We start from the raw sequence: 13,429 nt of genomic DNA on the forward strand, positions 1-13,429 counted from the left end.
ATGCAACAACATTGGGAACATATAGAAGAAACCTGGGATCAAATTTCAGTTGAGACATGCTCGATTTTGATCAACAGCATGCCCAGAATGATTCAGGCTGTATTGAAAGCCAAAGAAAGATTTACAAAATACTAACAAAATAATAAATATGTAAGTTTAATTTTTTAGAAGCAAAACAGTGACAATGCAGTGACATGACATGAATATGCATAACTAACTGTTACGTTCTTACAGCAATTCACAAGGGGTAAATGTAAAACACTATAAAACTGCAACAAAAATCTAGAGATTTAAACCGTGCAGTACCTAGTGGTTCCTGATGGAGTTGTAATAGCTCTGACGACTGCAGACTTAATGATGGCAACTGAGGCCTTTGCTGCCTGATCGGCCATTGAACACTTCATGGTGCTTCTCAGAAACTGGAGAACAGAGCAGACTGCAAATTACCTAAAAAGGAAAGGTGTGCTAAAGTAGAAAGTGCAGCCATAGTGAGTAAGACAAACAACAAAATTGAAAATACTACAGAGGGTGAATATGTTAAAGAATATGCCACCATCGTTTTGAAAACAAACATGAGATAGGTGAAGAGTGGAGGACATAAACAGCAGAGAGATTTATCCTAGCTGGTCTTCATCTGACTGGCAGAAACTAGGAACAATATGGCTGAACTTTAAAATTAGAATATCACCAACAGGAAAGTACTTATAGCTGCACCACAAAGGTGATTGGACAAACAAATGAGTAATTGAATATACCTGTTACCCTAATAGAACTAAAGTAAGGATAATAGAAACTGAACACCCAAAAAAAGGTGTATCTGCTGTGGTCTGGCTGACAGAGAAGACGTCCACAGAGCACAGACTAAAGACTTCAAATTCAGACGCATGGCACTAATCATAAGCTACACAATTGAAGTCAAATTTATGTATGAGATAGATAAGATGAATATGTACACAGTTAATTTAAAATACTAAAAAGCCCAGCCTCATTACTGTCAAATCATTATTCAACATCAGCAAGGCACTACAGAACAAGTCGGTCCACTGCTACACATATGATGTGCTAAATTCAGTTTTAAGAAATACTTTTTATGGAAAAATCCTTTCAGTGATAAACAAGGACAGACCATAAGTGTTTGCATTATAGAGTATCAAACTTTAACAAATGGAAAAAATAAGACACATAATATGTATGAGCTCATATATTATACTGTTGCATACCTTACAAGGAAAATCAGTGCAAAATACTAATGTACCGATATCACATACCAGATCTGCTACTACAAATCAGTGCTAGAGATAATCAAAAGCTGTTGGAAGTTGAAACATTTCCACGTATCTTTTTGAACTGTCCTTTTTATCAATTCCTTTTGGAGACAGGTTAAGGCTTTGAAACTATGAATGTTGCTTGCTAACTTTTCTCATCCTATACTCATATATCTATTTAATGTACACTTCCACCTCATTAATCTGCACAAATGCCCTATGCCAAACTGAAGTCTCAACTACCAACAAACTTGTTGAATACAATCACAATACTTCAGTCCCTTTTGGGGTATTACAATGATTAATAATGTTTAGTTATAAAAGCATCTCTGATTAGTGAGATTAGACTTCTGAATAAATTAGCTGCCCTAGACCTTGGTATGCCTTTATCCCCACACATCTTCCTTTATCTCTTACCTAAATCCTTCTACCTATCTTTTGGCAGTGTCTTACCTACCTTTGTTATACTCGTAGTGTTCATATTCACAAGGTTCCTCGGAGTCACATAAGAGTGCGATGATTTCAAGTTAGACACTTTTAATTAGATGCAATTTCAATTTGCATATTAATAAGCATTTCCTATATTCACTATTACAAAGTTGTTTTTCTGCGTGTGTTTTTAATTAACTATTAAAGCTGGAAAATTGTTAAATAAAATAAAGAATTGTAAAACCTACAAAACTTTTGCTCTGGTCTTGACTTAGTTATGGCGGAGCTGAAGAGGAGCTCACTTTGCTTTCTAAATTTTTTTGGCTTAAAAGGAGGCTGTAAAAATTATGCTGTCCAGTTCTTCCTAAGAACGAACACTGACCCCATATAATTTAATTTTTCCACATACACATAAGTTTTAACAACAAATACGTGTCTTCGGTTCTAGAAAACCATGTGACTCTTAGCATATCCTATTCTCACCCATTTTGCAAATCAGACTTGGTCATTATAGGGGTCATCCGAAGGTTTGAAAAAAATTTCATCTAAGTCCATATGTATTTATTACCCAAATCTAAGCGAATTTTTTAACTGACTGCATTAAACATGTCCTTTCCTTCCATCACTACACTATCTGGCTACTTTTGATTTTTTTTCCTCTTTTCTGAAGATGCTTTTTTTTGAGCATACCAGTGCATGCTGGGAAACTCAAACAAAGAGTCATCAGGGGGAAGAGGCCACAGTCACTGCCACAGCCTCTGCCCCCTCCCTGAAATGAAGCATCATCTGTGGTGCTTGTGTCTCGTCTGATCCCTGCGCACTGTCATTGTGTGATTTCCACAGTGACTGCGTGCTCAAAAGGAATGGGATATATAATAGAAGGACATATTTTTCTCCATCTTGTTGGATATACTTCTGGCTTAGGCTCTTCAAAAAAACATCAATTATATTTTTCTAAAATGCCAATGCTACAAGGGTGTTACTAACTGGTGCCATAAATTTACTGAACAATTAAGGGATAAGCTGAACCGCCGTTATCTGCAACAGTAGAGATCTATAAAACAGTCAGGCTCTTGCTGCAACAACTAGGATCAGAGATAACTCAGTGTATGTTTCTCTATATCAATATAACAAAATCCTTGCACAGTAATTGGTTAGTTAAAATTACAATTAGTTAGATCATTACAAGTAAACAAGTAACTACTGTTTCATTTATCATTTCTAGTAAAAGCAAAAGCTGACGAGAAGGCAAAAGCTGAAAAGAAGGCTCCAGCCAAAGGTAACTTTGGGACAAGAAAATTTCAAGAAGAATGTTATATAAAGATCAGGGAAAAAATTAGATGAGGACTCCGTGCTAAACCACCACTGCATCTCTTTTTTTATCTCAAGAATTAAAAAGTTTCCAAGAGGTTATTCCTTTGCAAGTCACATATACCATAACTTTATCAGATGGGAGTACCCCTTTATACTGTGTAGGCTAAGATTTACAAAGGAAGTGTTTAGAATTGGAAAGAAAGCAAAAAAATGAGGGTGCAGAATCTGAAATTACTTGATTTTTTTGTCGTTCTGTGTTTATATGTCTCATCTATGAATTAATCAATACAGATGTAACAAACATTAACTTGAAATTAATGCATGATACAGCTACATTTAAAGGGGTTATCCAGGATTTTTATTATTTTTATGTATAGGGCTAAGGACTAACAGGCTGGGAGCTTCTAACGTCTTGCCTTTTCTGCTTGGGGACAATCTCTGCTGGTTTAGCCAGCGATTTTCCCATTTCACTTCACGTCTCATCATTAGAGCAGCCCTTCTGGTCTGCTCTGTTGAAGGGGCTTCATTGATGACATCATGCTGATTGGCAGCTGGCTCCCTGCAGTTGGGCAGTTGGGGATGGGCTATCAATCAGTATTACATCGGCAGTGTCTCCCCCCCAATTTTAATACCTAGTCAAGATAAAACAGACAACTGAGGGCTAGTATTCTTAATCTGGGGAGGCCTTAAGCTGGGGAGAGCTGAGTGAAAAAGAAGACACTGCTCTGTCGATGTGATGGGAGTTCCTGTGGATAAAACAAGTGCAATAGGATCTTACCCAATATAAAGGAATAAAATAAGAGAGAAGGCCGCTCACCTTGTGGTGTTGGATGTCAAACAACCAGTATGAAAGTGAGATCAGCTGCTGCAAGGTCCACGGGCACTAAGCCTGAAGAAACAGGAACCAGGAGAAAATGTTGAGGAGAACATGAAAGGTGCAGTCCATAGTATAGATGAAAGGTGCTCTATTAATGTGTTTTGAAGTAAAACACCACTTCTTCCTCAGGATGGGCACCAAGTGGCACTTCCATGCTTTTCTGTTACTCTTCCAGTCTCTGTATCTCTGTTTCAACTTGCTGATGACACTCTGTGACATTATAAGCTTAGTGGCCACTTAGAACATCCTGTTTGAAGCCTCACAATGGTGAGGTACTGTTGTTGATCAAGTTTTAGGTGTTGTCTTGGTCTCATGATGTCAAAATGTGAACAGCATAATAAGGACCAATGTTTAAATACGAATTCTAATTGAATCCCGAAATGTATTGGGTGATTCATGGATCAAACACCTGATGTGAATTTTGCCATTAAACTCCTTTTTAGAGAACATCAAGTTGTGCAAAAAGTACTGAAACATTGAACAGTTTCAAATGAGCATCCAACAGTTTAGAGAAGGTCACATTAAGTTCACCTGAAAAGGTTAGAGTGCGTTTATGATCATCATGAAATTTCACCCAAAAGCCAAACATCCCTAACTTTTTGTGAGTAGTGTATATGGGAGAAAAAGAGGTTATTATACAGTTGTTTTACTCACAATGTTTTGTATATATGTTCTATGAGTAAGGTTTTCATATTTCAAGATACTAAGCTAGTATGTAGTAAGCTTGAATGCCACTTTGTTTTGTAACTGCAACTTTTAAAGTAAAACTATAATAATAAAAGGGCATTTCATGCTCTAAATATCAAAGAAATTGAAAGCAACCTTCAATATTGGTGTAAATATTTATTATTTTGGCAGTTTTTCAACGTATTAACCTATTTAAGTGTAAGAGGGCTCGTGGAAAGCATATCTTCTCTGCTCCTTCAAAGTTACCTACATCAGTTCTAAACTCAACACCTTCCCTTATGAGCTGTTACCTTAGGGTACATTCCCCGCAATCAGTGTTACTCACATTTTTGATGCAGCGTTTTACAGTTCAAGCAAATTGAATGGGATTAATAGAAATCTCATGCCCAATGTAGTTTTTATGGTGCGTAAACTGGCCTGTGGAGCATACTTCCAAGCCACAGCATGTAAAATAATATGGATGGGCCCTTTGCACCTCAATCCAACACTGATTAAGACCATAATTATCTTCTAAAATTTGTTTTTGTCATATTTCAGAAGCAGTAAAGGAAAAACCTGTAAAAAAAGAGAAAGCTGAGAAAAAAGCTCCAGCCAAAGGTAAGATTCATTTTTTGCTGTTTATTAAATGCAGCAAAGTGAATCATATACTTATTAAAGGGGTGGTCTGAAAGTAAATTTTGTTTTACCCATAAATCACTATGAATTTAATGTCATTATTAGAGATGAGCGAACCGGTCGCGGTTCGGCTCGAGGTCGGTTCGAGCCTTGGACAAAGGTGTCCAAAAGGTGACAAACAACTCACAACACAACACAAACACATGGGAAAGTGACAAGGACATATACTCATGCGAAAACAAAAGAGCTGGACAAGGAAAAAGAGGAGGACACACAGATATATGAGTATATGCAAGGAAACATCAATGCCATTACTGTGCAACTTGAGCCCTGCTCATTTTAGGCTTCCAATCTGGATAAATTGCCTGAGATTGCCACGTACGCCTTGGGGATCTTGTCGTGTCCTGCAGCCAGCGTTCTCTCGGAACCTGTCTTCAGTGCTGCTGGGGGTCTGCTGGCAGATAAGCACACGCGTCTGTCCACTGACAATGTGGACATGGCTCTCAGAGGACTTTTCTTCCCCTGGGTCAGCCAGGGGACAGGAAAGGCACGCGTATTTTTGAGAGTGCTTCATGCAAAGCATCTTTTTCATTTTGAAAAGGGGCATCAACTGATGTCAGTCAAGTGGGGTGTGTGTGGCCCAATTAGTGGCAACGAGAGAGACTGTGGTTGGAGTCCCCTCGCTGTGTTTCTAAAAGAACCAAGATGAACAAGTCATGGCTCTCAGAGGACTTTTCTTCCCCTGGGTCAGCCAGGGGACGGGAAAGGCACGCATATTTTTGAGAGTGCTTCATGCAAAGCATCTTTTTCATTTTGAAAAGGGGCATCAACTGATGTCAGTCAAGTGGGGTGTGTGTGGCCCAATTAGTGGCAACGAGGGAGACTGTGGTTGGAGTCCCCTCGCTGTGTTTCTAAAAGAACCAAGATGAACAAGTCATGGCTCTCAGAGGACTTTTCTTCCCCTGGGTCAGCCAGGGGACGGGAAAGGCATGCGTATTTTTGAGAGTGCTTCATGCAAAGCATCTTTTTCATTTTGAAAAGGGGCATCAACTGATGTCAGTCAAGTGGGGGGTGTGTGGCCCAATTAGTGGCAACGAGGGAGACTGTGGTTGGAGTCCCCTCGCTGTGTTTCTAAAAGAACCAAGATGAACAAGTCATGGCTCTCAGAGGACTTTTCTTCCCCTGGGTCAGCCAGGGGACGGGAAAGGCACGCGTATTTTTGAGAGTGCTTCATGCAAAGCATCTTTTTCTTTTTCAAAAGGGGGGTCAACTGATGCCAGTCAAGTGGGGTGTGTGTGGCCCAATTAGTGGCAACGAGGGAGACTGTGTTTGGAGTCCCCTCGCTGTGTTTTAAATGATTTTCAAAGGGCATGACATGCCTAAGAGGTTGAGTTTCATCATCTGAAACTTGTTGGCAACAGAAAGGCTGCCTTTACACCCTTTTGAGACCGAGGATTTTCGAGACCTTATGCCCATTGCAGTGCCTCAAGAGCCGATGGCCAGTCGTCACTCCTTCTCCAAGAAAGGCGTGCCCGCGCTACCACAGTAGGTCGCACACAACCTCACCGATTCCTTGAGAAACTCTGTGTGTGACAGGGTGCATTTCACCACAGATACTTGGACCAGTAAGTATAAACAGGGGAGTTACATGTTGCTGACTGGGCACTGGGTAACTATGATGAAAGATGGAGAAGGGTTTGCTGTACAAGTCTTGCCGTCCCCACGACTTGTGTGTCAATCCTTCCTCTGTATATACAAGTTCCTCCACTGCTTCTGCCTCCTCAACCTCGTGTGGGTCCTCCACCTCGGCCCAAACCCTGTGTGGTCAGTCCACCCTTCCTTGTAACTGCGCCCAAGGAATCCCACACACCTCCTTACTATGCTGGCAGCAGAGCTCAAGGCCATCAGGCGGTCAAATGTTTACTTTGAAATGTAGGGGAAATGTGAGACACCGCTGAGGAATTGTGGACGGTTAGCTCTGGAGAGTGAGACCGAGTTTCATCAATGGTTGTCTCCACTCAACCAGCAGCCAGGGAAGGTCGGGTGCGACAATGATGCAAACCAGTCTGCGACCCTTCTTCAGGGCAATGTGGCACACGTGCCTTGTATGGCTCACATGTTGAACCTGGTTGTCCAGCAATTTTTAAAACACTATCCCGGCCTACATGGCCTTCTGCAGAGGGCACGGTGTAACGCCTGCCTGGATCGACACACTCAGATGGGCTGTAAAGGATAGGCTAGAGGCAAGCCACTCACCAAGCTGGACACCCAGAACCCTGAAACCCTTTAACCCCTATACAGTGATTTGGAATTACACAGGGCCCAAGTTTATCAATACCTGTGGAAGGCTGCAATTCCAGAGAATAGTAGTCATGCAGGGTCAAAAACATTAATTGAGGAAGAGGAAAAGAATGGGATGGCCAGGACTTAATCAGAAAACAAGCAGAGGTGAAATGCGGATCGGCCAAGGAGGTACATAAACAGCAAGCAGGAAAAGTAGTCAGGTAACAAGCACACAAACTCATAAAACTGAACTGGGGGTAACAGTAACAAGAGGTTCATAGCTATGTCTGGCAGTGGTCTGCAGACAGGAGGGGCCTAAAAAAGGGTGTAGTGTCTTTCCATTGGTTGTAGCTGAATGATGGTACTTCATCTGTGAGATACCCACCACCTACATTCAGCCTGTGGTTCTTTATCTGTCAAGGTAACGCAACCCAATGGGTGACCATAACCTGCGTCCACCTGCGCCGCAGGCATCGACTCCTTTCCCATCATCAGCACTATGCACCAAAGGAACACGTTGTCACCTGGCGACCGGAGTACAAATTGATTGAGTGGACTACGTTGGTGACTTAACAGCCGTGTGCGGCAATGATGCAAACCTGTCTGCGGCCCTTCGTCAGGGCAATGTGACACACGTGCCTTGTATGGCTCACGTGTTGAATCTGATTCTCCAGCAATTTTTAAAATACCATCCCGGCCTACATGGCCTTGTGCAGCGGGCACGCTGCTATGTGCTCACTTTCATCCTTCGCACCCAGCAGCTCAACAACTTTCATCGCTCCTGAAGTCTTAGGGTCTGGCGGTTAAACACCGGAAATGCGATGTTCCGACACGCAGGAATTGGAATCTGCACATGTTGCAGCGTCTGTGGCAGAACCGCAGAGCCCTGCTGAAATACGGTATGACGTATACCCTGGGCTAACTTGATCTAGAGGTGGTGCAGACCACGCTGCTGGAGTGGTGTCAGATCAAGGACCTATGCACCCTTCTACACAGTTTACAAATGTCGACGAAGATGTTTAGCACTAGCGATGCCATTCTCAGCGTGACAATTCTGGTCATCTTCAAGATGGAGCACACTGTAAGCATTATTCGGAGTCAGGTGTTGGTCCAAGAGGAAGGGGAGGAAGTACAGGAGGAGTCATATGCAGAAGGGATAATAAGATGTACAAGGTCCATACGTTGAGCGGCACCTAGGCGACAGTCATGGTGGGGGATAGGGATTAACAAGGGCGCATAGTATCAGCAAAAATTGTTGAGGAAGGTGCAGGAGCCCATGAAGAAATGGAGGACGAACTTGCGATGGGCATGGAAGACTCAGCAGATGAGTGAGAGCTTGCTCACATTTCGGTTGTGCGAGGTTGGGGGGAGAGGGCAGAGGAAGGAGGCACGATTCTCACCTCTCTGCCACCAACAAACCAAGGACTTGGTCCTCCTGGATGCACAAGACACATGAGCGCCTTCTTGCTGCACTACCTACAACATGACCCTCGGATTGTACGAATTCGAAGTAATGCTAACTACTGGGTTGCCACACTGTTATATCCCCGGTACAAGACAAAATTTGGCGAAATAATTCCAGCCATAGAAAGGGACGCACGTATACAGGAGTATCTGCAGAAGGTGGTATGGATTCTTAGATCTGCTTTTCCAGTAAACACCACTGCTGCACAGAGTGAATCTCAACGCTTTGTCATGGATAGGAAGAAATGGGCTTTTACTTGTCCACATCTGAGGGACCGAGGGCTGGCTGCTGTGCTGAGATGGCATTGAGTACGGTGTCCCTGCAGAGTTGCACTTTTGGTCATATACCAAATGAGTTGAAAAAGGACAAATGCTCGTGGAAAGGGGAACAGGTGTGTTGGAAAGGGGAAAAAAAATTTTGTCCGTGGGTTTGGTGGTTAAGCAAAAGTAACATTTGATGAAGAAACACCATCTGTTACGGTGGGACTGGCAGATTTGGATAAGGTGGTATATACTATGTTACCGCTATATAACAAAAATTAATAAGAAAAGAAAGAGAAAGGTATATATCCCCATCAGCAGTCAATGTCCACCGTGCTCCCAGATGGAAAAGGAGAGGTTGGCAAATGGAATGTTAGGTGGAGGATACAGATCTGTGTGGCTATGAAACTAATAGTTGCCTGAACCGAGTTAGACGCTACTCGGATCTTGAGACTGGGAGCCCTGTTAGCGTCACAGGGTCCACACGCCCACCCAGCCCAGGAACTCCCTGTTAACATCACAGGGGCCATTCAGTACGCTGACCGTGTGCATTGGGGCCACACCCCAATACACACAAATCTAACCTAAAACCTGTGTTGTATGATGACATTGAGGGGAACAGCAACAATGTAGAGTCAGTATGGGTAAATGTACATGGGGAGGGGAATAATGGAAAAATGCTAATTGGAGTTTGCTATAAGCCTCCTAACATACCTGAACAAATAGAGGGTGAAATGCTGAAACAAATTGAAAAGGCAGCTAATAATAATAATCGGGTTCTTATTATGGGGGATTTCAACTATCCAGACATACAGTGGGACATAGAATCTTCTGGTTCTGCTAAAAGCTGTAAGTTCTTATCTACCATTCAGGACCATTTCCTCTCTCAGATGGTAGATGAACCGACCAGGGGAGATAATTTGCTAGATCTGGTCCTGTCAAATAGACCGGATACAATTTCAAATCTACAGGTCCGGGAGCACTTGGGCACCAGCGATCATAATATGGTAAGCTTCGACATAATATTCAATAGAACATTTCAAAGGGGGAATGCTAAAACCTGGAATTTTAGGAAAGCTGTTTCAACAAATTAAGGGAAGAGCTTAAATGTGTAGATTGGGACAGAGTCATGGTAACTGGGGATACCGAACATAAATGGGGTAAGTTTAAGGATATACTGCTAGAGTCCTGTAAAAAACTTATACCCTCTGGTAATAAAATGTCCAGGAATAAAAAGAAACTACTATGGATAAATAAGACTGTACAAAGTATAATAAAACAAAAACATAGGGCGTTTAACATCTTAAAGGCTGAGAATACAGAAATAGCATTGCAGGAGTATAAAGATATCAATAGGCAATGCAAAAAAGAAATCAAACAAGCAAAACTAGCTACTGAAACAAAAATCGCCAATGACATTAAAATAAATCCCAAAATCTTTTATAAATACATTAATGCCAAAAGGAAAACAAAGGATAGTATCGGACCCTTAAAATATAATAACAAGTTAGTTATAGAGGACAAACAAAAGACTGAGATATTAAATAGGCATTTCTCATCTGTATTCACCAAGGAACTGACTGTACCAGGGATCATTCAACAAGTGAATAATCAAAGTCCACCACCCGATATAATTAATTTAACACAAGATGAAGTACGCCTACGTCTGAGTAAATTAAACATTGACAAATCCCCAGGGCCAGATGGCATTCATCCACGAATATTGAGGGAATTGAGCTCCGTAATCGACAGACCGCTGTATCTCATCTTTTTAGACTCACTTGTAACAGGGTTGGTGCCTCAGGTTTGGAGGATTGCTGATGTGGTACCGATATTTAAGAAAGGTAAGAGGGTAGATCCAGGCAACTACCGTCCAGTAAGCCTGACATCAGTAGTATGCAAAGTTTTTGAGGGCATTTTAAGGGATGACATGCAAAAATATATTGCAGAAAATAATATGATAACTGACAAACAGCATGGATTCATGAAAGATAAGTCGTGTCTAACCAACCTGTTGGGGTTCTATGAGGGGGTAAGTGCAAACCTGGATATTGGTAATGCAGCTGATGTGATTTATTTGGACTTTGCAAAGGCATTTGATACTGTACCACATAATAGCCTTATACTAAAGCTCCAGAAGCAAGGACTAGGGGACACAATATGCAACTGGGTAAGGAATTGGCTAAAAGATAGGAAACAAAGAGTAGTCATAAATGCTACATTCTCTAAATGGGCTATAGTCAGCAGTGGGGTGCCGCAGGGATCTGTGCTAGGACCAATTCTTTTTACTCTCTATATTAATGACCTTGTGGATGGGATTGATAGTACAGTGTCAGTCTTTGCCGATGACACCAAACTATGTAGGATATTAAAAACTGACCTGGATAGTACAATATTACAAAAAGATCTGGATAAGATGTCAGAATGGGCAGATACTTGGCAAATGAGATTTAATGTTGATAAATGTAAAGTAATGCACCTAGGACGGAGTAATCCTATAGCTGCGTATACATTAAATGGAAGTAAACTCGGGACTACAGAACAGGAGAAGGACTTGGGTATTCTCATTACAAATAAGCTGAGCAGCAGCACTCAATGTCAGGCAGCAGCTGCTAAAGCAAACAAGATTCTAGGGTGTATAAAAAGAGAGATTAGATCCCGTGATCCCAACGTATTGTTACCCATCTATAAATCACTTGTAAGGCCACATCTGGAATACGGGATCCAGTTTTGGGCTCCACATTTTAAAAAGGACATTCAGAAGTTAGAGTCAGTTCAAAGGCGGGCAACTAGACTATTACAAGGAATGGAAGGCCTCCCATATGATGGCAGATTGAAAAAGTTAGATATGTTTAGCTTAGAAAAAAGACGTCTCAGAGGAGATCTCATTTATATGTATAAATACATGTGTGGTCAATATAAAGGACTGGCACATAACTTATTTCTTCCGAAAACAATACTAAGGACCAGGGGGCACTCACTGCGAGTGGAAGAAAAGCGATTCCGACACCTAAATAGGAAAGGGTTCTTTACAGTTAGAGCGGTCAGACTGTGGAATGCCCTACCACAAGAGGTAGTAATGGCAGATACTATAACAGCTTTTAAAAAAGGGCTGGATGATTTCCTCAGTACACAAAACATTGTTGGTTATAAATGACTTAGTGACTAAATGTACAACTGGTGGAGGAAGGTTGAACTAGATGGACCTAGGTCTTTTTTCAACCTAAGTAACTATGTAACTATGTAACCTGTGGACAGCAGGCGCATCAGCAGCAGCAGGCCTGTTAATGCCACTGGGCTGCACAAGCAGGACTTGTAGGACAGGAGCTGGTCTTAACCGTTCTGCGTTACCAACTGTGGTGGCGGCCTGCATCGACGCCCTATCCCTGCCTACCTCTGGCCTAAAGCCGCAATAGGTTCAACACATGGAGGTGTGCTCTTTCGGAGCATAATAGAAGATTGTGCACCTCCTTGTTGGATCCAGCCCGTTTTATAACCTGGGTCCGCCCCAAACCAGGGTGGACCACAATGCACCTCCTGGAGACAAAAGTAGAGTGACACGTCATGAGTGGCATAACTAGCGTCCTATTTGGAAACGCAACTTCAATAATGACCTCATGGCTGCCTCGACACAAACACCTCACCAGTCATCGTCTGACCATCAAGCATGAGGTGACAAGTCATAGGGGCGGGCCTCTGCAAGCCATTTGGGAGTGGCCTGGCCACATCGTCAGGACACCTGATGCCCTGTGGTCTATATGGCCCCCCCACATCAGGGGCAGGGCCAAAGAGTTCATTACCGGACCTAGTTTCTGATGCAGTAAGTGCCTGAGCATGGTCAGTTGCATGAAATAGAGTCTCTGAAAAAAGACTATCAGCTTTAGCATGGTGTCTCAGCACAAAACAGGACTTAGACCCGGCACGGAATGCAAGTACCTGTGCAAAGAGGCTTTTCATACTAAGTGTGGGAGCATGCAAGGTATCCCGAAATGAAGACTTAGCCTCAGGAATGGCACAGTCAGGCTGAGCATACTCAATAGGCGAAACACTGTAGTTAGGCTGCAGCTGGGGTAAATCAGCACACACATGTGCACTAGCTGCCTCTCCACACTTAGACGTGGAGGTAAAATTGCTCTTCGGGTGTGGACTTGGAGATGCTGTCTATGAACAGAAGGAAAAGCTAAAGAAAGCCTCACTTTCTATCCCTCCGAATTATCAAATGCAGCAATGAATT

The 13,429-nt window shown here is 42.3% G+C and overlaps 1 protein-coding gene across 50 annotated transcripts in view; it reads left to right on the forward strand.

The window, feature by feature from the left end:
• TRDN (triadin) overlaps window positions 1–13,429 on the forward strand; it is a 1,152,170-nt gene that overhangs the window by 245,800 nt on the left and 892,941 nt on the right. For 49 of the 50 annotated variants that reach the window (XM_075339946.1, XM_075339974.1, XM_075339964.1 and 46 more), the window contains 2 exons: window positions 2,920–2,973; window positions 5,110–5,169. In XM_075339946.1, coding sequence (XP_075196061.1) covers window positions 2,920–2,973; window positions 5,110–5,169 — 114 coding nt within the window. The remainder of the gene's footprint in view (window positions 1–2,919; window positions 2,974–5,109; window positions 5,170–13,429) is intronic. The other variant, XM_075339973.1, reaches the window with a different exon arrangement.

The sequence above is a fragment of the Anomaloglossus baeobatrachus genome, chromosome 3 (genome assembly GCF_048569485.1).
Source record: "Anomaloglossus baeobatrachus isolate aAnoBae1 chromosome 3, aAnoBae1.hap1, whole genome shotgun sequence".
NCBI classification, from domain to species: Eukaryota; Metazoa; Chordata; class Amphibia; order Anura; family Aromobatidae; genus Anomaloglossus; species Anomaloglossus baeobatrachus.